At 40.8% G+C, this 26960-nt stretch overlaps 1 protein-coding gene across 1 annotated transcript in view; it reads left to right on the top strand.

Moving 5' to 3' along the window:
- The window catches only part of LOC149817082 (chaperone protein dnaJ GFA2, mitochondrial-like), a 63486-nt gene that overhangs the window by 23057 nt on the left and 13469 nt on the right, over positions 1 to 26960 (top strand). Inside the window, exons 8-13 of the mRNA XM_089987210.1 lie at positions 13813 to 13929; positions 18721 to 18771; positions 18867 to 18954; positions 19099 to 19163; positions 19258 to 19332; positions 21341 to 21413. Of these exons, the coding sequence (XP_089843336.1) occupies positions 13813 to 13929; positions 18721 to 18771; positions 18867 to 18954; positions 19099 to 19163; positions 19258 to 19332; positions 21341 to 21413 (469 nt within the window). The remainder of the gene's footprint in view (positions 1 to 13812; positions 13930 to 18720; positions 18772 to 18866; positions 18955 to 19098; positions 19164 to 19257; positions 19333 to 21340; positions 21414 to 26960) is intronic.

Here is a 26960-nt window from a genome sequence, read left to right as displayed (position 1 = left end):
ATTGGTAAATGCCTCTTATATCCTCCACGAGGATGCCTTTATAGCACATGCAATGAGCGAAGACCTGAGCATCATCTGCAATGGCAAGACAGTAACGAAACATTTGCAAAAGCAAGAGCCTGAGCACACAATGCGACATCAAAGTAAAGACATGACAGAAAGTAAAGGACAAAGATCACAAAACCGCATACTCGTATAAATATATATATTATTATATATTTATTTAATTGCCCTTTTTAGTTAATTGAACTCAATTCAATTGTCTAAGTCCTCCGTGCAATCTTCCCCTACCTTGGGGAGTTGCGAGCTTGATGGCATCTGCGGGTACAAGCGTTTAACGGGTGGGGTCGCAGGGCGCAAGCGAGATCCGTCGTACGAGCTGCAAAAACAAGACGTCAACATGCTATCTCAATCAGAAAGGTAGAGACGACAGGGGCGTTGCCACTGTCCTAACGTGAAAGAAGCAGTGGCAAGGACATCGTGCCCCTGTGAACCTGCTGAACGCGAAAGAAGCAGGGGCATGGGTTGCGAGCCCCTGCTGACCTGCTGTCAGCGAACAAGGAGGAGGCGGGGGGCTGCACCCCTGCCTGTCGAGGCAGTGGTAGGGGTTGCGCCTCTGCCCTCCGAAAATGAGTAGGCAATGGTTGTGCCCCTGCCTGACAAGGTGGAAGAGAGGCAGGGGTAAAGCCCTTGCCTAACAAAAACAAGGGAGACATGGGGCTTCACCTCTGCATGCCATAGGAGCAAGGAGGCAGGGGCGACACCCCTGCCTACTAGAAGGAGAAGGCGCAGGGAGGGGGCTCGGCCCCTCCCCTGCCAAACAGAGGGTGCAGGGAGGGGCTCAGCGCCTCCCCTGCAAAACGAGTGCACAGGGAGGGGCTTGGCCCCATCCCTGCCAAAGGGTACGTAGGGCAGGGGCTCCGCCTCTTCCCTGTCGCTGGAAGGTGCAGGGAGGGTCACAGCCCCTCCCCTGAACAACGAGGGTGCAGGGTGGGGGCTCGACCCCTCCCATGCCGAAAAAAGGGAGCAGGGAGGGTCAGGACCCCCTCCCCTGCTGTAAAAGGGTGTAGGGAGGAGGCTGGGCCCCTCCTCTGCTAAAGATGGTGCAAGGAGGCGGTTTGACCCCTCCCCTAGCCGTAGGGAGCACAGGGAGGGCTCGGCCCCTCGCCTGCTAAAAGGAGACGCAGGGAGGGGGCTCGAACCCTCCCCCGCCAAATACGACACGCAGGGAGGGGCTTGACCCTTCCCCTGTAAACAGAGGCATCGGGAGGGGGCTGAGCCCCTCCCTCGCAAAACACATCGCAGGGAGGGGGCTCTGCCCCTCCATTGCGATTTAAGGCAGCAAGGAGGGGGCTTTGTTCCTCCCTTGCGATTGAGGGAGGCAGGGAGGTGGCTCAGCCCCTCCCTGGGCAAACATAGATGTGAGGGAGAGAGAGACAGAAGGAAAAGGAGAAGAAGAAAAAAAAAACGGTGCGAACCTGGAGCTCACCGAAGGGAGCTCGCTGGAAAGGAGCTTGCCGGAGGGGGTCGCCGGTGGCGGTGAGGTTGCCGACACGAAGTGAAAGGGGAGAGGGAGTACAGAGAGAAACGAGAGAGCAATAGGGGAAATGGGGTTTCTATTTGAAACCCCTCCCCTGCCTCGCTGTCTTTAGAAGTGGCGAGGGAGGCGGTGGCCTCAGGTTGGGTCCGGGTCCGGATCCGACCCGAATCCAATTTTTTTTTTCGGGTTTTACATCCTACCCTCTTTAAAATAATTTCGTTCGCGAAATTTTTGTTATATTCGTTAATCATAATACAAGTCAGGGTACTTTTCCCTGATATCTGACTCTGGCTCCCATGTACATTCCTCTATTCCATGGTGTTGCCAACGTACCTTTACAAGAGAAATTGTTTTTGACCTGAGCACTTGGTCTCGACGATCAACGATTGCCACAGGTCTTTCCTCGAACGTCAAGTCTTTTTGGATGTCCACATTATCGTAATGAATGATGTGCGATGGGTCGTGAACGTATCTTCTCAACATAGATACGTTGAAGACATGGATCTGAGCGTACTGAGGAGGCAGTGCAACACGGTAAGCCGCCTCACCGATTCGATCCAGGATCTCAAATGATCCGACGAATCGGGGACTCAGCTGTCCCTTCTTCCCGAACCAGAAAACGCTCTTTGTAGGAGATACCTTAACCAAAACCATATCTCCCGTTGAGAAAACGAAGTCTCAATGCCGACGATCTGCATAACACTTATGCGGACTTTGCGCGGAACGCAGACGTTCCTTGATCATCTGCACTTGCTAAGTATAGTGCTGTAGCACTATAGGTGAATCTTGCGTCCGTTCGCCGACCTCGTCTCAGTAAACAGGTGATCGACAAGGCTTCCCGTACAAGGCTTCTGATGGGGCCATTCCGTTGCTAGCATGATAACTGTTATTGTACGCAAATTCTGCCAATTCGGTATGAGAGTCACATTCCCCTTTCCGTCCATCATGCAAGCTTGCAGCATGTCCTTCAAAGTCTGAATCGTACGTTCAGATTGTCCGTCGGTCTGAGGGTGGAAGGCAGTGCTGAATTTCAGTTTCGTGCCCAAGGCCAACTGCAGCTGCCTCCAAAACCTGGAGGTGAACCTCGGGTCACGATCGGAGATGATTGACACAGGAACACCGTGCAATCTCACAATCTCCCGGACATAGAGGTTCGCTAAGCTGCCCAAAGACTGACTGAGGCGGATAGGGAGGAAATGCACCGATTTAGTGAGTCGATCCACGATCACCCAAATCGCATCGTGTTTCCTCTGCGTCCTCGGCAAACCGACGATGAAGTCCATTATGATGTCCTCCCACTTCCATTGTGGAATCTCCATCTGCTGCATCACTCCGCTTGGTTGCTGGTGCTCGATCTTAATCTGTTGGCAAGTCAAGCACTTTGAGACGTACTCGGCTACGTCTCGCTTCATTCCACTCTACCAATATCTGCGCTGCAAATTTTTGAACATCTTCGTGCCGCCAGGGTGAATCGTATATTTGGACTTGTGAGCTTCTGCGAGAATCTCTTCTCTCAAATTAGGATCTTTTGGTACCGAGAGGCGATCCTTATGCCATACACTTCCTTCCTCACTCAAACGGAAGGGGGTATCGGCCCGCTGCGCTAGAGCTTTCAGCATTTCGTACTGCGCATCGATCTTCTGTCTGACAAAGATCTTGGACAATAACTCAGGCTGAGCTACCATGCTGGAAAGACTGATCGAATTTTGAGTGACCGCAAATGGTTCCCACGATACCAGATCCTCGATTAGCTTCCACCCAGCGAATAACAAGTTAATAGAAACGTTGGGATACTTGCGGCTCAGGGCGTCGGCCACGACGTTCGCCTTTTTTAGGTGGTAGGACAGGGTGGAGTCATAATCCTTGAGGAATTCCATCCAACGCCGGTTCCTCATATTTAGCTCCTTCTGCAAGAACAAGTATTTTAGGCTTTTGTGATCTGTAAAAGCCTCGAACTGCTCTTCGTACAAATAGTGTTGCCATATCTTCAATGCGAAGACCACCGCTGTTAACTCCAAATCATGAGTCAGATAATTCTTCTCATGAATTTTAAGTTGGCGCGATGCATATGTGATGACTCTATCGTTCTGTATTAGGACACAATCCAAGGCTGTCCCGGAAGCGTCGGTGTAGATCACGAAGTCGCCTTGACCCGAAGGTAAGGCCAAAATATGAGCAGTCGTAAGACGTTCCTTCAATATCTGAAAACTGCTTTTGCACTTACCGTCCCACACAAACTTAGCTTCTTTCTTTAGGACCTTCGTCATGGGTAGAGAGATCTTAGAAAAGTCCTGGATAAATCTCCGGTAGTACCCAGCTAATCCAAGAAAACTTCTGATGTCACGAACATTCCTCGACTGCTGCCAACTGAGTACAACCTCCACCTTCGCTGGATCCACATACACACCTTCCTTGGAGATGACATGTCCTAAAAACATGATCTTCTCGAGCCAAAACTCACACTTAGAGTACTTAGCGAACAAACGCTCCTCTCCCAAGGTTTCGAGAATAACTCTCAAGTGCTCCCGATGTTGCTCCCAACTGTCTGAATACACCAGGATGTCTTTGATGAACACAATCACGAAGGTGTCCAAGAAGATTTTGAACACCCTGTTCATGAGGTCCATGAAGATTGCAGGAGCGTTAGTGAGTCCGAAGTGCATGACCGTAAATTCGTAATGCCCGTATTTGGTCCGGAAGGCTGTCTTGGAGATATCATCTCCCTTAATTTTGAGCTGATGGTACCTAGATCTAAGGTCGATCTTTGAAAAGATCTTGACCCTCTGCAACTGGTCGAACAGATCCTCGATGCATGCAAACGGGTACTTATTCTTTATTGTTGCTTGGTTGAGCATCCGATAGTCGATGCACAACCGCAATGATCCGTCATTCTTTTTCACGAACAAGACAGGAGCTCTCCAGGGCGAGATGCTGGGGCGAATGAATCCCTGATCCATCAACTCCTGCAACTACTTCTTGAGCTCTGCTGGCGCCATCCGATATGGAGCCTTTGAAATTGGCGCAGGACCCGATAGCAACTCGATGCTGAACTGAACCTCATGCGACGGACGAAGTCCTGGCAGCTCCTCTGGAAAGACGTCAGGAAAATCCCGAACCACCTCCAAGTCCCCGATCGGGACTCGCATCGGTTCAAACTGGATGACACTGACCAAGAAGACAATGTATCCCTTCCTAGTTCTGCGCCTTTAGTGACAAAATCAACTTGCTGGCCCGAACAGGTTTCACGATCTTGAATTCCACCTTGGGCATTCATGGTGGAGATAAGACAATCCTGCTATCTTGGCAGAAGATCTTGGCATAATACTTGTACAGCCAATCCATGCATTGGATGATGTCAAATTTTGTCATATCTTGCAAGATAGCACAAGCCAGTAAATCCGATCTGCCAAGACTACGTCCAACTCTGGTACGTACGTAGGCCGCACAAATTGTATTTTTTCTAATCGGGTTAAGGGTATTATGCAAGAGTTTTACAGGTATGTGCAAAAACTCGGCAAAATTTACCGAAATAAAAGAGTCTGTGGCACCACCATAAAAAAGCAGAAGGGCCGCTTGGTTAGCGATAAAAAGGGTACCTTGCACTGGGTCGCCCTTGGTCAACTGATCGACCGTGGCGGTATAGATGCGTCCTGATGCCTTCTTTTGACCGCTCGACTGCGGTTGTGACGACTGATGCTGCTGCGATGGTCGAGGGAGCAGAGGTGCTCCGTTGTTCTGCCTGAGGTCATCAGCCGCCTTTTTGCGACATTCGCGGAGGTAATGACCCATCTTGCCACAATACAAGCATCCACCTATCTCGAGCAGTCACGCCTGCCCAATGTGAGATCGTCGACATCTGGGGTATACATTGACAGCCTGCTGCTTGGCTGGAGGGTTGTCCTGAGGCCGCTGGCGCTTCGAAAGAGGAAACTGTTTCTTTCCTTCTTCTATTTTTATGGGAAAGAACGACCGTTTGCCTGGGTCGCCGGATGGTGTCCTCGGCTCACCACCCACAGCGGGTGGCTTCCTGCTCTGTGTACTCTTAGAGTGCTCCCAGGCTTCACTCAAGAGGGTGACGGCAACAACTGTCACAGAGAAGGTCGAGGGCAACTAGTTAGGACCCGATACATGAGCTCCTCCTTCAGCCCCCGAATAAACTTTCCTGTCCGCTTGCGATCATCCGCGAACAGGTTGGGGCAGTAATGTTCTAAACTTTGGAATTTGGCGATGTAATCTGTCAAACTCGAATTGCCCTGGCTGAGCTCCAAGAACTTCACCTTCTTCTCCCTCGCATGAGGAGGGAAGTAGTTCTCCAAGAAAGCTTTTCTGAAAGCTTTCCAAGGAATTTGTGAAATTCTCGAAAACTGCACACCTCGGGCCTTGCCCCACAGCTGTGGGCATTGTCCTTCAGCCTGAAGGTCCCGTATAACGTCTTCTTGACGTTGGGGACTGAGAAGACCTCAAACGCTCGTTTCACCTCCTTCACCCAGTTCTCGACCATACCTAGGTCAGGCTTACTGATGAAGGTCGGGGGGTCAAGCTTCAAAAATTTTTTGTACGTCACTACAGTATGCTGGCTCGGTTCAGGAAAGGGCGCTTGATCCCTTTAGGAACGAACCTGGTCTCGCATAGCCTCTACCAGGGTACTTAGAGAATCTATCACGAAACCTCGCTGATTTCACCATTTGTCAGCAGAATCTTCGTTCGAGTTTCCTATCATCCTTGAAGTAAACAAGGGATACCAAAGATCAGAAATTTCAGAAAGCTCAAGATAGAAGCCAAAAACATTAGTACCATTTATGCGTAACATGAGTAGTTTACAAAAGTCCAGCAATGCTGGTACATAAGCAGAACGTGTCAAGCCACTTAGCTTAACAATGCAAAATACAGCTACAAAGCAAGAGAAATTGTATACTCACAACACAATGCAGATACTCAATGGTCAAGAATCTGTAACGCCCCAAAATTTCAAACTTGCGAACCTTTTAGAAAACAGGCAAGCGACTAGAAGAAAATCTCTTTCCTTTCAGAGTTTGTTTATGTAATTAGTGGAAGATAATTCTTTTGTTGAATTTAGAAAGGCAAGCTGACAACTTTGGGCACGTTAGCTAAAAGAACCAAAACTCACTACACATGATACTTGGAAAAACCACTTTCATTTAAAGTTCCCAAATAGTACAAAATTCAGATATCCAAAGGAAAATCAGTGACAAAACTCAAAAACGTCTAGGACGCGAGCTAAGAGCAAGAAAATGAAATCTTGAAGCCATCTTGCCATCGCCTGTGGTGTCCATAATCATCACATGTACTCATAGAATGGATTAGTTTTGCGTAAAACTAGTAGGTGCACAAAAGAGACTACAGAAAACCAAATCAATAACATTTAATTCAGCATGCTAAGCAGTTTAAAGCAGATCAATAGTTAAACAGGTAATCAGTTCAACCGTCAAACGCAACATGACGATTCATTTGATCGTAAGCTATGAACTACCGCGTAACTAGCAAGTCTTATGACCCATCTACCAGTCTGAATAGACTTATGTTTTGATATTATTGGCTTGCGGGTACACGCAAACAAATCGTAGAAACAACTGAGACTAGTTCAGGCGTATGTTATTCTATGTATTTTCAATAACCCGAATAGCTAGTTCAGTCCGCTCATAAAGGGGACGACTTTAGCCAAGAGAGGATTCCCCAAAGGCAGGTACTTGGCAACAGATGCATCCAACTTCTGCAAAAGTCCATGGGATCTACCACCTAGGATAATGTCTGGTAATCCCTTCCCCTAACTCCAATGACTGAGGAGGCCGGATCTTTGCCCGTGGGGTGGTTATTAACAACCTGTCCATTGGAGTGTGTACCACTCTGTCCTCTCCCTTGACAAACTAAAGAAGCGATTGAGTGCGTCAGGGGTAAATTAACTGACGACTCATTCTATATGATCTGGTCTTTTGAATAAATGAGCATCTTACCTGTGAAGGCGATCCCATTTTTATGTGTTTACAACATTGTGCATTTAGCACTGTTCGAGGTCACACGACCGTCTCATTCGATCATTACAGTACTAGCGTGTAGTGCACGGCTACAAGTACTCTAAGATGAAAGGGGTATAGTTCCTCAATAGGAGCCTCAAAAAAGTGTTTAACAAAGATGTAATGTTTCTTAAACTTTACTTTTGACATTCTTTATCTTTTGAAACAACCAACAACTTGTGCCAACATTTGACATGCGATTTTCAAGAATCTCATCCGCTATCGTGTTATTTACATGCCTCGATAAACTAGATACGAGTTTCTCAACAGAACCCCCGCTGAGAAGTTTGTTCAAGCCCTAATTCGGGGTTACCCGAGATATGTCAGATAGACGAACAAAACCAACCAATCACATCCTTCCAAATACATCGATTTGAGCAGTCTTTGATGCATTTGCGCAACTCTCTAAATTCTCAAGTCTACTTTGCAGGACTGCTCACTCGAAAAGTGATGATCCCTGCTAGGAATATCGTTAAGCTCTCGACTCAACTCTTGTCTCAAGAGGGAGAGTGGTAAATGCCTCTTGCATCATCCACGAGGCTGCCTTTATAGCAGATGCAATCAGCGAAAACCTGAGCATCATCTGTAATGGCAAGGCAGTAACGAAACATTTGCAAAAGCAAGTGCTTGGGCGCAAAGCGCGACGGCAAAGTAAAGATATGAGAGAAAGTAAAGGACAAGAATCGCGAAACCGCGTCTTTGAGTTAAATGCGTACTCATATAAATATATATATATATATATATGCATATATATATATTTAATTATGCAAGATATACCGGTGAATGATTATTTCAAATATTTGGGATCCATCATTCAAAAGTATGGAGAAATTGATGGAGATGTAAATCATAGGATAAAGGTTGGGTGGATGAAATGAAAAAGTGCTACTGGAGTGCTGTGCGATCGTAGAATGCCATTGCGGTTGAAGGGAAAGTTTTATAGGACGACTATTAGACCCGCTTTACTATATGGTACGGAATGTTGGGCTGCCAAGAGACATCATATTCAAAAAATGAGTGTAACTGAGATGCGTATGCTGAGATGGATGTGTGAAAATACAATAAAAGATAAGATTCAGAACGAAGAGATACGTAAGAAGGTAGGTGTTGCACCCATTGAAAATAAGATGCGAGAGAATCGTTTACGGTGGTATGGACATATTCGGCGAAGGCCTAATGATGCTCCAGTTAGAAGGTTGGAGAAATGGGAAAATATATTAGTTAAAAGAGGTCGGGGTAGGCCTAGGAAGACTTGGATGGAGATGATAGGAAAGGATATGAATGCTTTGAACCTCACCGAGGACATGGCGTTGGATAGAAATGATTGGAGGAAAAGGATTCATGTGGAAGACCCAAAATGAATTTCTTTTTTGGTTCATATCGCTGACCCCAATTGTTTTGGGATGAAGGCGTAGTTGTTGTTGTTGTAATTATCCTTTTCATTTAATTGAACTCAATTCAATTGTCAAAGTCCTCCGTGCAATCTTTCCCTACCTTGGGGAGTTGCGAGCTTGTTGGCTTCTGCGGGTATAAGCGATTAACGGGTCGGGTAGCGGGGCGCGAGCGGGATGCATCGTACGAGCTGCAAAAGCAAGACATCAACATGCTATTTCAACCAGAAAGGTAGAGACGACAGGGGAGTTGTCGCTGTCCTAACGTGAAAGAAGAAGAGGCAGGGGCATCGTGCCCTTGGGAACCTGCTGAACGCGAAAAAAGTAGGGACCGCGAGCCCCTGCTGTCAGCAACCAACGGGGAGGCAGGGGGCTGCACCCTGCCTGTCAACGGTTCATGCAGAGGCAGGGGTTGTTTCCCTGCCTTTCGAAAAATCGAACAGAGGCAGGAGCTGCACTCTTGCCTTCCGAAAATGAGAGTAAGCAGGGGTTGTGCCCCTGCCTGACATGGTGGAAGAGAGGCAGGGGTAAAGCCCCTGCCTAACAAAAACAAGTGAGACAGGGGGCTTCGCCCCTGCCTGTCGAAGGAGCAAGGAAGCAAGGACGATGCCCCTGCCCGTCGATCAAAAAGGGGGAGTCAAGGGGCTTCACCCCTGCTTGCCGGAATTAGCGCAGGCAGGGGCCACGCCCATGCCTACTAGAAGGAGGAGGCGCAGGGAGGGGGATCGGCCCCTCTCCCACCAAACTGAGGGTGCAGGGAGGGCCTCGGCCCCTCCCCTGCAAAATGAGTGCACAGGGAGGGGCTTGGCCCCTCCCCTGCAAAACGAGTGCATAGGGTGGGGCTTGGCCCCATCCATGCCAAAGGGTACGCAGGGAAGGGGCTCAACCCCTCCCTTGCATACAGTGGGTACAGGGAGGGGGCTCCGCCCCTTCCCTGTCTCTGGAAGGTGCAGGGAGCGTCACATCCCCTCCCCTGAAAAACGCGGGTGCAGGGAGGGGGCTCGACCCCTCCCCTGTCGGAAAAAGGGAGCAGGGAGCTCCCCTGTCGTAAAAGGGTGCAGGGAGGTGGCTGGGCCCCTCCTCTGCTAAAGATGGTGCAGGGAGGGGGTTCGGCCCCTCCCTTGGCTGCAGGGAGCACAGGGAGGGCTTGGCCCCTCCCCTGCCAAAATGAGACGCATGGAGGGGGCTCGACCCCTCCCCTGCCAAATACAGCGCGCAGGGAGGGGCTCGACCCCTCCCCTGCAAACAAAGGTATCGGGAGGGGGTTGGGCCCCTCCCTCGCAAAACACATCGCAGGGAGGGGGCTCTGCCCCTCTCCTGCGATTTAAGGCAGCAAGGAAGGGTCTTTGCCGCTCCCTTACGATTGAGGGAGGCAGGGAGGTGGCCCAGCCCCTCCCTGCGCAGACGAAGAAGTGAGGGAGAGAGAGACAGAAGGAAAAGGAGAAGAAGAAGAAGAAAGAGTGCGTACCTGGAGGTCGCCGGAGGGGGTCGCCGGTGGCGGTGAGGTTGCCGACACAAAGTGAAAGGGGAGAGGGAGTACAGAGAGACACAAGAGAGAGCGAGAGGGGAAAGGGGGTTTCTATTTGAAACCCCTCCCCTGCCTCGCTGTCTTTAGAAGGCGCAAGGGAGGTGGTGGCCTCAGGTTGGGTTCGGGTCCGACCCAAATCCAAGTTTTTTTTTCGGGGTTTTCAATAGTGGTGGTTCTTGTGATTGTAGAGATCAATTGCTTTTTTGTTTTTTTGGATGTTGATTTTGTGAGAGAGAGAGAGAGAGAGAGAGAGAGAGAGAGAGAGAGAGAGAGAGAGAGAGAGAGAGAGAGAGAGAGGTACTCATCCCAAATTAGATTCCGACGATTTTCTGATGGGTTTTGATGGCGGACAATCGGTGAATGAGGGGGAGCAGTTAGGGAAAATGTTGATAGGTTTAAAGGAAGGGCATTTTGGTTTTTAAGTACTAAGATGCAATTTTGAAGACAGAAAACCAACACCAAAAATTACTAAGACGCAATTTTTAAGGGCATATTTTGTCCTAAAACCAATTGTGCATGTTATTACAGTGCACACTGTAACACTTCCGATATATATATATCATAGTCACCTGTTTGGGTAGGTAATTTCTCAGCAATTTTTTTCTCGAAGACATTTTCAAAAGTTTGAAAATCTGGGAAGCATAAAAATTTGAAAAAATATAAATAATAGTAAGAAATAATAAATTTTTGATTATTTTTCCTAAAAAAATACAATGAAAAAAGTTTTAAAAGTTTTTAAAATGCAAAATAAAAAAAAATAGAAAAATTGAACTTAAAATATAAAAAATAAGATTTTTTATTTTTTTTTGCAAAAATATCGTGATAATATCGAGGTATTTTTGTTTTGCAATATTTTGAAAATATCATGAGATTTGCCTGATATTATCGGGTACCTTAATTTCTCGGTATTTCTCACGATATTTTCAATACATCGTTGATATCATTGACTATGATATATATATAGATTGCTGCCATCGATTGTAGGTACAATTAGGGGTGTCAATGGGTTCGGTATACCCATACCCGACCCGAGCCAAACCCTATAGGGTCCGTGTATGGTGATAAATAATAAGACCTAATTAAGACCTGGGTCCTTATTCGAAAGTCCGATTAATACATTGATCCAGGTATAGTTTGTGAAATTTTATACGAGACCCGGGCCCGCTCCGAGTTCCGATTAAGACCGGGTATGGTCCGGGTCTGGTTCATGTAGTCCTTATTGGGTCTGGGTGTGGTTTATCTTATTAGTGGACCCAATTAGACCTGGGACCGAACCCGATACCATACCCGAAAATCGGCCCAAGTATGGTTCTACCTGGGTCCGAACCAAACCTGACCCGTTGACACCCCTAGGAACAATCAACCTAGAAACTTATAATTTTAGGTTGTTTTGACCGACTTTGATGCTGTAAATGTGTTTAGCATGGTCAATATACTAGGGATCAATCCTGAGATTGTATTTTTTGGACGATAGATGTGTTTTTTAAATCATGAAATTTTGGAGCCTTTATGACCATCAATTTTTGAATTGCTTGAAAAGCCTGCTTACATGTTGGAATTCGTTGATTCAAAAGTCAATCCTCTCTACATGGACCTTGTAGATCACATTTGTAGGGTTAGAATTACCAAAAGGAAAGGCAAAATGCTCGGTTGGTTTTTTATATAATTGATATATATATATATATATATATATATATATATGAAAATATTGGCTATCCTCAAGTGTACCGTACACTAGTGGAAACATGCTGTTCCATCACATTTCCTGTGTGTCTTTTTTGTACACTAGTGGAAACACGTTCCATCACATTTCCTTGTGTATGTCTTTTTTGTGGGTCAAGCCTTGTGGATATGATCGATATGGTTTATTTAGTAAAAGACATGTTTTAGATTGTCCAATCTTAATGTATAAGCTTACTTATTAAGGGCTTCAAAATTCAATGGTCCACAATGTGTGAACATTCCATGATTGAGAAAATCATGTCTTTATTCCTTAGTAAATGGACCATGTTGAACACATCTATGGAGTCAAATTGATCAAATAAAATCTGCATGTATGAGTTTTAACTAGAAAGTATGGTAATCTAGAGCGTAGCAAATATTTTCCTATAAAATATATGTTTGTGTAAGGGTAAGTTTTTGGTCAGGTAGCCATGATGTCCATTTTTTTTTAAATTCTTTTTTCTTTGTTGCTTTTTGTAAAACAAACCTTATAGATGTGATCTACATGTTTGGTTGCCCTTGGATCATTCAATTACTACATGTACCACGATTTTATGAGACTTAAAAAATCATCAGCCCACAATGTGGTATATTTTCTCACCTCATAAAATTATGATTTTTCATCAAACAAGCATGATCTAAGAGTTGATTTCTAGCATCTGGACCATGCTGTAACATCTATGAGGTCCAATTGGGTCAACATGACCTGAATCTATGATTTCCCACTCATTCGAATGGCCAGGTCACCATGATCAAACCTTACTATCCACACACACGCACACACACACACACAGAGAGAGAGAGAGAGAGAGAGAGAGAGAGAGAGAGAGAGAGAGAGAGAGAGGTGCACGAATTTATCTGTGAGCACAAGGTGCACTTAATTTTTCACCAGTTCTTTATTATTATTATTTTTATAAATTCTGATTCCAACACAACCAGTTTTTTATGAGGGTTGAAAAGCCAAGTACCCACAAATTTTAAAAACCTTACAAAATCATGTTTTTTGTCAAAAGAAACCCGAACCAAGGGCTGCTTCCTAGCAAATGGAGCATGCCGAACATACCCGTATAGTCTAATCGCTGAAAAACAGTGTCTAACACCGTTGCACTTAGGGCGTGCACATCCACCCTCTCCTCTCTCTCTCTCTCTGTATGTATATATATATATATATATATATATATATATATAATGGTGTGTGTGGGCATGCATGCACGCATTCCCACACATGTGCTTGTGCTTGTGTGTGCATGTTTGCTTTAATGTGTGCAAAAGTTAAATTCATGTTGCTCTGGGCTTCTCACAGGAAAGGTTGAAAAGTAATTTTTTACTACCATATTGCTGATGCATGTGTTCTGAATAAAATTTTCTTGACTTCTTGTTCCTTGAATGTGTTGTGAACTTCTTTCTATTCCTTGTGCTTTCTCGTAGTTGTATACACATGTACACTATCTTGTTTTTGTGTTGTATTATTACCTTATGGCTTGAGTTTTATGCATTCTTAGGAAATTTCTGTGTGGTTTGGTGTGCCTCTTTCAGCAGTTGTCATGAGTGCCGTTTAACCTCAAATTGCTCTGAAATGTCTATTGGTACATTTGACAGGTTGGTCCTGAACAATTTGAACAAGCTGCTGCTGGAGGGGGTCCTGGAGGTCCTGGATTTGGGGGTGGTGGATTTGGTTTTGGCTTTGAAGACATCTTTGGCGGTGGATTTAATGAGGTATTTTGCATTTCTTTCAAGTCACCATGACTGTATTGTTAATTTCATTTGCCTTGGAACTTCTATTGTTGAACTAGCTTCTACAATGCATTTAGACTCAATGGGATGCGCTAAGAAGGAATAGACAATTCTGCTTTTCGTAGAGCTTATTACTAGGTTCCCAATAGCATTTTGAATCTTGTAACTGTTTCTGTATAGATGATATTGTCAATGTATATACATAAGGGTATTTTAGTCTTTTTATATATGTAAGGGTACTATGGTCATTGTATGCCCTTTTTCTATTTTAATTTTTCTATTATTTTTATTTTTGTGTATTATAGAATAGGGTTGCGCTTATTGGTCATTTGACCATAGAGCCGTTGGGGAGGCCCCAACGGCTACTCATGGTCTCCTTTGTGTATATAATGGGGTTGAAACCCTACTCTTTGTATTGCTTTTGCTTAGAGCAGTTTCGAAATAACATTCAAATATTTTTTTGTGTTGTATACCCATAAGTGGCTGATTCGTGTGTTTTTTGTGTTTATGAAATTGACCCATAAGTGGTCATTGTAATTGTGTATGTCCATAAGTGACATTTGGACTTCTTTTGCATTACATTACATGGCATCAGAGCCTTGGTGCTCTACTAATGTTATTGAGGCATTCAAGGGATTTGTGGTAGATCGAGAAGACCTCATAGAGCCTCAGGAGGCGTGCCCATAGCTTCACTTGAAGTGTGTTGCTCGTGTGACTGGTTCATTGAAGATTGAAAGTGTTCATCATAACAAAGTGTGAGGCATTGCCAAAATAAGTACCTTCTACTCTTCTTGGTTCATATTAAGCATGTACTTAAACAAAATTTTGAAATAACTGATTTAGATTTTCTTAGGGATTGAAGTAGCTTATTCTCTAGAGGATTTTTGTTAACTCAATCTAAATTTGCTATTGAGATTATTGGCAGATCTAGCCTAACTGACTAAATGAGAGTAGACATCCAAAGTTATCAACTCGAAGATGAAGATTGATGATGGAACCCCATTAGACGATCCCATTCCATATCGAGAGATGATCGGTGCCTTGACATATTTGACCATCACCGGACCAAACATATCTCATGCAGTACACATTGCTAGTCAATTTCGACACTCTCCTACCTCAGTTCATATGCGTGTTATGCATATTGTTCAGTTAACAAATGATTATTGTTATCTTCCTCTTCTCTTAAATTAGTTGCATATTCTGACTCTGACTGAGGAGAAGATCCCAATGATAGACGCTCAACCACTGGTTTTTGTGTTTTTGTAAGAGACTCACTGCCTGAAAATGCAAAAAGCAACAAAAGGTGTCTCTGTCATCCGTAAAAGCTGAGTATTGGGCTATGACCACAACATCATAAATTGTTTGGTTGAGGAGCTTACTGGCAGACATGGGAGTGCCATCATCAACACCATCGAGATTATGCTATGATAACAAAAGTGCCATATACATTGCTAGGAATCACACTTTTCATGAGCGCACTAAGTACATCGAAATGGACTGTCATTTTGTCAAAGAGGAATTTTTGAAGACGACAATTTTGCCTCCCTTCTCGTAGGTTTCATTTCTTATTAGTCAAACTTTCGGTGATCACACCGTAAGTTTGAGGGGGAGTGTCAATGTATATACATAGGAGTATTTTAGTCTTTTTGTATATGTATGGGTATTATGGTCATTGTATACCCTTTTTCTATTTTTATTTTTCTCTTATTTTTATTTTTGTACATTATAGAATAGGGTTGGGCTTATTGCTCATTTGACCATAGAACCGTTGGGGCTACATTTCTAGCCGTTGGGGGGGGGGATGCCCCAAGGGCTACTCTTGGCCTCCTTTGTGTATATAGTGGGGTTGAAAACTTGAAACTCCATTCTTTGTATTGCTTTTGCTTAGAGCTGTTTCTCAATAACATTCAATATTTTTATGTGTGTTGTATGCCCATAAGTGGCTGATTTGTGTGTGTTTTGTGTTTATATAATTGACCCATAAGTGGTCATTGTGATTGTGTATGTCCATAAGCGACATTTGGACTTCTTTTGTATTACATTACAGATATCAGCAAGCTCACCACCTTATATTCCGGCCTCTCTTCTGTGTTTATATTGGCAACTATGATTTGGAACATTTTTTTAATGTAGCTGTGTTTCGTGTTCAGTCTTTCAGCTAGTGACATCATTTTCATACATGAGGTCATGTGTTATATTTATGCCTTCTATTATCTTTCTTGGTAATTTCATTCACATTATTTTCAATAATGGCAGAGGTTTGGAATGATTCCAATAATCATCAATGAACCAAGTTTCTTTACATTTGATGCATGTGCCAACACATCCATCCTTTATTGTTATGTGGATTCCATGTCTTGACGCCTTCTAAATTGTTAATATCTAGTTATAGGTGATATATATTCCTTATTTCTACATGTAGCTCTGCATGGTCACCTAGTCCATTCCTGTAAAATAAACCAAGTGCTTTAATTCTTCGTACTAGCAGTCAGTGCTTGAACCACAGAATTTACACTTGGTGCTTCAACCTGGGACTTTGTGCATTTGATTCTAACTCTCAAGCATTGCATAGCCTGAAATGTTGCTGCCTTTAGAGACTACCCGAGCATCTCAAATCAGTTTGTTGCACTGAGTTGAAGCCATGTTGTAGAATCATGTTACAATTACTTTCAAGGACCTTGGAGGAGGGCATGTTCAACTCTGTCTAAAGGCTGATACAGAGCAGTTACTTCTTCACAGATATATTCTGTGTTGTCCATGACCTTATTCATTCTTTTGTGATCACAAGTTCTGATATTTGTTGTTAATTGTTGATTTCCTTCTTAATTTGTCATCTTCATGACATTCTCCTGGTTATATGTTGTGTAATAGGAGTTTTTCTTCTAAACTTGCATATGTTATCTGCTGTATTATTTGTATTATATGTTCAGTGATTAAATAACTAAATTTGTAGATGTGTTCTTTATTCTACTTTACACAAAGTTTCTCTTTCTCTGCCCCATATCTGCCGAATTCCCACATCCATGACCATGAGTCAAAGCTGGAGGTTTTTCCACTTAGATGTAGTGTCCTGATTTCTGTTAGCAAAATTTAAGTCATCATTGCAGCATTGAAATAATGTATAGCTAAAGGATGATAATTACAAAATTACATTTGTTTTGTTCCAGTAAGTGCATGTAAAGCAAGATATATTAGATGATCACTATTTGTCGGCTTGGTTTTTGTATAACCTGGACAATCAAGCTCTTTCTTTTGCAAATTTACTATGACGTGAAACCTGCTTGACCTATCAGACCTCTATGCTGCTTATTTAGTAGAAAAACCCTAGCTAGAAGATCTAAGCTTGATGAGAGCTGGACGATTCCTCCTGGCCGTCCTTTTCTTTTATTGTTTCTTAAATGATACACAGACATCAATGAAATTGAGCAAACTAAAAGTTTGATAGTAAGTTGCTTCCAAATCTATTAGTTCTGCTCATATGAGAACTAAGAACTTTAGTGGAGCAAGCATGCACACCCATGTGCGTGCACACACACACACACACACACACACACACACATACACACACACACACACACACGAGAGAGAGAGAGAAACATGTGTGTGTTGTTTGTGTGGATGTACATGTGAATAAACATGAATGACTGACAGAGTGAGGTTCATGGCTTGTCTTGGGCCTTTGGTTGATGTAAGGTGGCTACTTCATGGGTAAAAGGTTGATATGGGCTTGTACCATTGAGACGCATTTAGATCTTGCATAATAGGGTGAAGTTGACTAGCCCATATTTACCTCATGAGTTATTCCCTTATTCAGCCTTTTTGGATATTATTCTAATACTATTCTAGGATCTGATACTTTTGGTTCCGTTATTCCTCTCTGTCATAGCATTCATTAATGATATGCTTTTGCCCTCAGTTATTTCACTTGGTGATAATTGAGTATACTTTTGAATAATAATACTAGCTTAGGGTTGGATAGGTCCAAACCTTTGCTTTAATGCATGTCGAAAATTCAGTACTGAATTGTTCCCATATCATTGGTACAATTGGTGGCACCTGACAGATTTTAGGAGCTCATTCTTAGTTGTTGTCTCTGTGGTGTCATTCTTCATCTGCAGAGTGTTGAGAAGTGATTCAAGATATCTTCAGAAAGTCTTTTATCTGCTTTTAAAATGAACATTTTTGAAACCATCTTAAGACTTTTTGACACAAAAGACCAGTAGAGATCCCATTGTTTTTAGAAATAAGATCTAAGATCTCTAAGGAAAATCCTTTTTGAAGTCAGTTTCTTTTTTCAACCAAATTTAAATAGATATTTGTAATTTACCCCACATGAAAGACCGATTATTTGTTATTCTGAGCAAGTATGAGCTATTATTGGTTCAAATAGGACGTTTCAATGCAATTTAGTAGTTCTGTGTAGTTTTCTTTTAGCGTAGAATCCTGTCTGGGAAGCTTCTCATAGCAGACTTTTTAAGTGTAGAATTATCATTTGTTTTGTACCTTTTTCTTTTAAATCCTAATGCTAAAAGAAAATTATTATTAAGATTTATGCTTCTACAATTAGTTCCTGTAGTAGATTCTGTTTGGAGATATATAGTAATTTCATTCTTACTCCAATTGGTCCTTAAAGACTGCTCTATAATGGGAACTGAACTCAACTCTTTATTTTTAAGGAGTCATTTCTGTTTATATCTAACTTTCTCATTTTGTTTGGCATGTAATAATATATCTACTCATTTTGTTTGGCATGTAATAAATTAATGTCAGGCATTCAAGAACATTTTTAATCAAAAAGGATTTGGCGGCCCAGATGTCAAGGTTGGTCATTAGCTGTTCCTTTCAATAAGTCAACTACTTGTTTAGATTGTTTTGGCTGGTGTTAACTCATCTGCTCTCTCTCTCTCTCTTAATAGGCTTCCCTTGAACTATCATTCATGGAAGCTGTTCAAGGGTGTACAAAGACAGTGACTTTCCAAACCACTTTACCCTGTGATGCTTGTGGTATTGTTTTTTACTCTTTTGTAAGAAATTAATCTTTTTATATTTCCAGCCTTTTGGTTAATACTTACGAACAAGTTTATATCTTTTTTGGTTATCTTGGGATCTTGTTTTCAGATTTATATGAGTTTGTTGTTAATTTTTCAGGTGGTAGTGGTGTTCCTCCTGGAACCAAGCCAGAAACATGCAGGCAATGCAGAGGCTCAGGGATGGTAGGCTTTTATTCTAGAAACCTGATTTATATGCAAAGGCTATGATTTTTCTATGATGTGGTTCAAACGTTTGTATTGTGTTGGTGAATTACAGATATTCATGCAAAAAGGTCCATTCAGGTTGCAGTCCACCTGCTCACAATGTGGTGGAAGTGGAAAGACTGTCAATGTAAGATATCATCCTATAATCTATCACTTGAATTGCCAGCGACTGTTCACTTCATTTTTTAGATTTTTGTACCGTCTTTCAACATGTTTTTCTGGTAGACTCACTATTTTCATCGTTATTGGATCAGCCATTCAACTGTACATTTTCAGGGTTGTAAATAATAACGATGTGTTTTGGTTTATGTTTCTTATGTTTTGACTCGCACATTATGAGCTAAATCATCTTTTCTATTCTTAAGAACTTCTTTCTTTATGTATTCACATAAGAAATGACTAATGGAATTATATAATTAATTTTACTGCTCGCTTTTCATAAATGTCAGGAGGTTCCATAAGTTAGTTCCAGCTTTGACCTGTGCATGAATAACTATAAAGACTTAATCTTTCTATTGGACCTTTGGATTTATCTTGTCCTCAGAGATAGTTTAGTTTTTGGCTTTTAGCTACATTATCTTTTTAAACCACGGAAGAGATACAAAAAACTATGAGAAATATTTGTGTGGTCGTCGAATAGGAATAAAGAAAAGACAACTATGTATGATAATCTTTGATCTCACATGTTAAGGGTAAGTGATGGGAACCCAATCAACTGAAGACATCTTAAGAAAAGTAAAATCCTAGTCACAAGCTGGATTCATAAATGGATAAACCATATGATGTAAGAATCATGTGCCAGACCAACCAGAACAAAATACGATGGGGACACTAGCTTCTGTCCCTTTGAAATGCATTTCTCAGTTCTTGAGTCAAATGAAAATTATTTTTTCATTTATGGCCCTCTTGATATGGATCTGTCTCCCCTTTTAATTGTTTCAACTTTTTTGTTCTGCAAGAAAGAGAAATCATACATTCCCGAGACACAAAGAATAGGCTTGATTCATACACACACACACTCATGCACACACACACACACATGCACTTGCACACACACTTGATCGCATGTGCTCATGTCTCATAGTGTGCGTGCATGTGCTCATGTCTCATATCCTATGGTAGTTTATCTTGTTATATATCCCTAATGTGGTGATGGTCATACCATTGGCATAACCAATTAGATGATGTAGTTGGGAGTATCAAGGGACTTATCTTTGGCACCTTCAATTCTTTATATGATTTGTTCTTTGGCTTGCTTATACTTTTGCCAAGGCAAAGGACAGGCTCCAGAACCACACACACACACACACACACAAAACAATTAATTGTTGAGTTGTAGCATTGTACAATAATGTCATTCCCTATTACTTATTGTCAGAGAATCTTTTGAGATTTTGCATTATTGAAGCATCCAATGACTTCTTTCCCATCATAGCTTGCACCTCTAGGCTGAGAGTTGACTAGAAAGGCAGAACAAATTAACCTGGAGGTTTCTGCACCATCACATTGTGTGGTTGTGTAGTCAAAGGTGACCAGAACTCATAAGCAAATCCAAGAAAACTAAAAGGGCGCCGAGTAGTCTCTTGCTCTTGCTCATATTTAATGGTCTCTGGTTTTATGGAAATAGAAAAGAACAATGTACTGGCAGAAACATGTATAGACTTGAAGAAGGGTTGAGATACACAAAACACGCACATACAAGCATATATATGCTCTTCTCACCACGAATAAAACCCCCAATTTAGAACTTATTGATGTTTATGGCATTCAGTGTCTGGGGTAACTTGTGATTAATTCACAAAAAATTGTCTTAATATAAATTACAAATAGGGTTGCAAACTGGTCAGATTTTGTAAATTTTGGTTGTCCCGGATCCGGTACGATCCAGCTCTCCAATGTGTTTTCTTGTCTGAAATCCCAACCGTTTGCATCCCTAATTACAAAATAGAATGCTAGGGTGTTTAGTAATGTTCCAACTAAATGAAATTCTCTTGTATTTTCTGTCATTTTTTCCTTTAGGTTACTCATTATCTTTCATTCTCATCTTTTTTTGGGGGGTCATCTTTGGGAATGACATGTTAGTAGGAGTTTCTTGTTCCTTTATGTTTCTAACTTGTATTATGTATGCATGATAGAGCTTCTGCAAGACGTGCAAAGGCGGTAGAGTTGTTAAAGGATCAAAATCAGTCAAGCTAGATATTATGGCAGGTATAACAGAGTTATCATTTGAAATTTTAGATGTAGTTTTCCTGTTTGTTTTCTTTCTTGTTCAATGGGTTCATGCATTTGAATCATGAAAGGTCTCTTTTCACTATGATATTATTCTGCTTATTTTTCATCTGTCACATGGGTACGGATGCGGGGTGCGGCACTTTCAAAAAACTTGGGTGCGAGGGTGTGACAAATAAATATATATATATATATATATATATATATATATATATAGTTCAAAAGTTGGACATAAATGACCCTAGGTGCGTTGACTGCACCCATGGTCAGGTTGACCGCACCGGGTGCCACACCCACACTCCCACCCGCGTCGCGTCGATGCGGGTGCGGCACCCAGTTGGCCGAGTCTCTGTGACATAGTGCTTCATCTATTTTTGCCATTTATTTTACAATTTTTTATTTTTCACATCCTTGTGATCAATCTACTTGTTTTCTGGTACCCTATGCTTTAAAGTCTTCTTTTTGTTGTTATTTTGGTGAATTGGTGTCATTCCTCCATGTGCACAGTTTTTGGTCCATGTGTCTTTCTTAGCTCTGTAAATATGTCAAACCAAACCTGCTGGTTGTCAGCATAGTTATTGTGGCCAATATATGTTTTTATGCGTTTAATGTTTGGCTTAAAATGGACAAAAATGGACAGTTTTATTTGAAAACTGAGAAAAACAAATTGAAGCTAACCTAGGCCAAAGAAGTCATCCACAGCAATAATGTTATAGAAGGGATATTTCTTTGCCTTGATAGACAAAAAGGAGTAGAGTTCTGTTGTGACCAATACTCATTAATCATCATCTATTAGGTCTTAAGATGCAGTGGCTTCGTTCCCTGTAATGACTGGAGATGATCACCAGGAACAATCTTCTATTGTTTTTTTAGTATGCATAAGTTTCTACAATGCATCAATAAGTTAAGACAACTTTTCATAGCGGGCTTTCAAATAGGACAAACCAAAAATCATTCATTAGGCTGGTTGAATGTTGGTTAGTAGCAATTCCTTGAAGATCACTAAGGCTGTCCTGTGCTTGCATTAAAACCAATCATGTCTTTGTCTGAACACTTGATGCTTATGTTGTACAAGTTAATACTTGGACCCTTAAAGCTTCTGCTATGGGCCGAGGTAATAAATGTCACGAACTGAAGTATATGCCTTAGTGTGCCACTTATGAGCAAGAGAATACTTAGAGAAAATGACCTCTTATGGGTCAATACATGAAAATACAAAAAGGAGCCACTAAGGGCTGAGAACACACATGAAAATAATGAATATTATTGGAGAATAATCCCATTGAGAATACATAACAAGAGACAAAGGTCTCACCCTTTTATATACAAAATAAAGGCTCTAGGAAGCTGTTGGGACCTATCCAACTCCTAGAATTCTAGTCGTTGGGCAGGGTCCAACGACTCCACCCATTTCCCAAAAAGCCCTTCAAAGCTGAGAATAAATACAAAAAAGTAAATAATAAAAATAAAAAGAATAAAAATGAAAATACACTTATTTTGAATATATGTGAAAGGACTAAAATGCCCCTGAACAATATATGTATAGACATACATATTTAAACACACACACATATATATATATATATATATATTTATTTATTTACATTATATGTGTATACATTAACACTCCCCCTCAAACTTATGTTGGAATCATTGAAAGTTTGTCCAACAAAAAGTGAAACTTTGGGGAGGGCAATACTTTTGTGAAGAAGTCTGCAAGCTGATATTCTGAAGTGACATATGGTAGATAAATGGTCTTCTTCAAAAACTCTTTGCGAACATAATGATAGTCCATCTCAATAGGTTTAGTCAGCTCATGAAAGGTGTGATTTCCATCAATGTAGATGACACTCTTGTTATCACATCTTAGTCTTGATGGCTCTGTCACGAATACCCCCATATCTTTGAGAAGACGCCTCAACCATACAATTTCAGTTGTAGTAGTTGTCATAGCTCGATATTCGCCTTTTGTGGAGGAGAGAGATACTTTCTGTTGCTTCTTACATTTTCATGAAACCACAGAATTTCTTAAAAAAACACAAAAATACAAAAACCAGTAGTTGAACGTTTGTCATTTGAGTGTCCCCCGCTAGTCAGAATCAGAATAAATAATTAAATTAAGAGAAGATGAAGATAAAAATAATCCTCTAGAAGTAGAAATTTTCAAATATCTAAAAATACGCATCACAACACTCATGTGCACAGTGGTAGGAGAATGCTGAAATTGACTAGACGTGTGAACTGCATGTGATATGTCGAGTCTGGTAATGGTCAAATACGTCAATGCTCCAATCATCTATCGATATGGAGTAGGATCATCTAGAGGTTCTCCATTATCAATCTTCAACTTAGCATTTATTGTCACCTCTAGAGTATCTACTTTTTTGTCATCAGTAATTTCGGACCAGTCAATAATTTCAACTGCAAATTTGGATTGAGACAATAGTTACCCTCAAGGAGAATATGCAACCTCAATCTCTAAGAAAAATCTCAGTTATGATCATATCATCAATAAGCATAATAGAACTAAAGCGATCATACCAAGCTTTTAGAGCTTGTTTAAGACCATACAATGCCTTTTTAAGGCGTATAACTTTTTTCTTAGGAACATTATATTCAGGGGGTGGATCTATATATATTTTTTCTTTTAAATCACCATTTGAAAATGCATTTTTAACATTCATTTGATAAATTGGCCATTTCCTAAGAGAGGCTATGGCTATGAGAATTCTAGCGGTAGTCATACGTGCTATAAGAGCAAATGTTTCATCGTAGTCAATGCCATATTTTTTAGTGTATCCTTTAGCGACTAACATAGCTTTATATCTTTCTAGAAATCCATAACTTTTAGTTTTGACTTTAAAAATCTACTTACATCTTATTGATTTTTTGTTGGTTGGTATATCAGACAATTCCCAAGATAGTCCTTTGCTTGATTATATGTGGAAGGTCAAAAGTATGAATAAATTTTTGCTAAACAAGCTCTATAGTGAGGTTCGAAAGATTCATATGGCAAAAATCTACCTGGAACTCTACGTGGTCTCTCTGAGTGTCTAATTCTTGTGTTTTCTTGTTCTTCTATGGTTAAATATTTTTCAAAAGCACTTAGTTGTTCATTATCTAGTCTTCTTTGATATTGAATGACATTGAGATGATCGTGAGGGCTTAGTAGCTTGAGATTCGTTGCAAGTTATCTTATTAATGTCTTCATTTAGTGGGAATATTTCTAAAAACTTGTATTCACTTTCATCTTTGGATGAGCCAGAGTCAAAACCATTTTCTTGTTCTAGAAATGTGACATTCCTAGAGATATAAAGTTTGTTATTTTTAGTATCATAACACCTAAATCCTTTTTGGATTTATCCATGTCCTAAGAAAATACATGGAATTGCTTTAGAAAATAATTTATCATTCTTATAGGTGAGAACAAGGCATCTACACCCAAAGACCCCTAGTCTAGGATGATCAGGAGAGACATTATAATTTTTTTCATATGGTAAAAGATTTTGAATTTTTGAAGAAGATAGCCTATTTATAAGATATACGGAGGTGAGAACTTCTTCAGCCCAAAAATATTTGGGAACACTTTTAGACATGAGAAGAGTTCTAGTGGTCTCTATTATGTGTCGATGCTTTCTTTTGGCCAAACCATTTTGTTATGACATATTAGCACCTGACCTTTGATGAAGTATTCTATTTTTTCTTAGATATTGATGAAAGTCATCGGACATGTAAGTCAAAATGAAAAATAGATATTTGGACTTTAAAAGATTTATCACTTATGAAAATTTTGGAAATTCTCAAATACTTCATATTTATATTTGAGAAAATATATTCCCGGGAGTAATCATTCACAAAAATAACATAATAAGTGTATCCTCCCTTGAGGCAACTAAGGGCTGGATCTCAAACATCAAAATGAATTAGTTCAAGCAGTTTAGTAGAAGAGAAAGACCTCTCTTGATATAGAATTGATTTTATTTTTGCAAGAATACAATCGGTATAAGAGATTTATTCATTACAAACGATCCTCAAATGAGGAATATTGGATAATTTATATATACTAGGGTGTCCTAGTCTTTATGCTACAAAACTTTTTCCAATTTTTGAACGTTAAGGCAAAAAGATCTGACATGAATTGTCAACTGATCCATGTAGTGCAAGTCTCTTTCTCTATGCCCTTCCCAAATCTGCCTTCCAGACTAGAGATCCTATATTAAGCATTAGTTAGAAGTGAAGAAGTCTCTACATCCATGAGAATAAATCTTATTTGAGAAATACTAAAACTATACAACAACAACAACAACTACGCATTCATCCCAAAACAATTGGGGTCAGCGATATGAACCAAAAAAGAAATACTAAAACTATATTTTTCAAAATTTCCAATTCCATTAATATCAATAGAGGTTCCATCATAAGTGCAAACAATTTTTTTACTAGTAGAACTTCTACAATTGGAAAGTATAGATTTACTATATGTCATATGGAATTGATTTCATTTTTGCTACAATACAATCAGAACAATAGATTTGTTCATTACAAAAGATCCTCAAATGAGGAATATTGGATAATTTATATATACTAGGGTGTCCTAGTCTTTATGCTACAAAACTTTATCCAATTTTTGAACGTTAAGGCAAAAAGATCTGACATGAATTTTCAAGTGATCCATATAGTACAAGTCTCTTTCTCTATGCCCTTTCCCAATCTGCCTCCCGAACTGGAGATTTTGTATTAAGCATTGGTTAGAAGTGAAGTAGACTTTACATCCATGATCAATGACTTCAGAAACAAAAAATAAATTTAAATTTAGTTTTGGAACAAATCTTATTTGAGAAATACTAAAACTGGGACATTTTTCAAAATTTTCAATTCTATTAATATCAAGAGGTTCCATCGGCAGTGCAAACATTTCTTTTATTAGTAGAACTTCTACAATTGGAAAATATAGATTTATCATGTCATATGAAATGATGCACTCGAGTCTAAAAGCCAAGAAGTTATACCTGCAGGAGGAGACGACGACACCGGTCACAAATTATCCTTTGAGTAGAGGTTGCAATACTTCAATGAGTTGAGAAAGAGACATGTTGAAAATTAATTTACTTTAAGAATCTTGGTCTAACTTGTGAAGTACCAACCAAAGCAACCTTATTTTCATCTTTGTTCTTGAATTTCAGACAAAATGGTTTAATATGTCTTGATTCTCCACAATTATGGCAAAAAAAATCTCATATTTTGTTTCCATCTCCATTTTCTTCATACACGATTATTCCCATAATTATTATTCTTATAAAAGTGTGAGGATTTGTATGTATGAGTGTTGGCACCCCGTTTTGAAACGACCAACACATTGGCCTTAGCCTCTTTTGCTTCATTTTGAGACCTTAATCTAGTCTCTTCCATGCAAATTTGAGCTAAAACATCTTGAATAAGAGGAAACTCATCTTGTCTTTTATGCACGATGTTCCTTTTCATTTGTTCAAATTCGGGTTACAATCCTCTCATAAATTGAAAGAATTA

The sequence above is a fragment of the Nuphar pumila genome, chromosome 14 (assembly GCF_984573655.1).
Source record: "Nuphar pumila chromosome 14, dmNupPumi1.hap1.1, whole genome shotgun sequence".
Classification (NCBI taxonomy): domain Eukaryota; kingdom Viridiplantae; phylum Streptophyta; class Magnoliopsida; order Nymphaeales; family Nymphaeaceae; genus Nuphar; species Nuphar pumila.
Note: the sequence above shows the minus strand (reverse complement) of the source record. Positions and strands in the feature narration are given on the sequence as shown.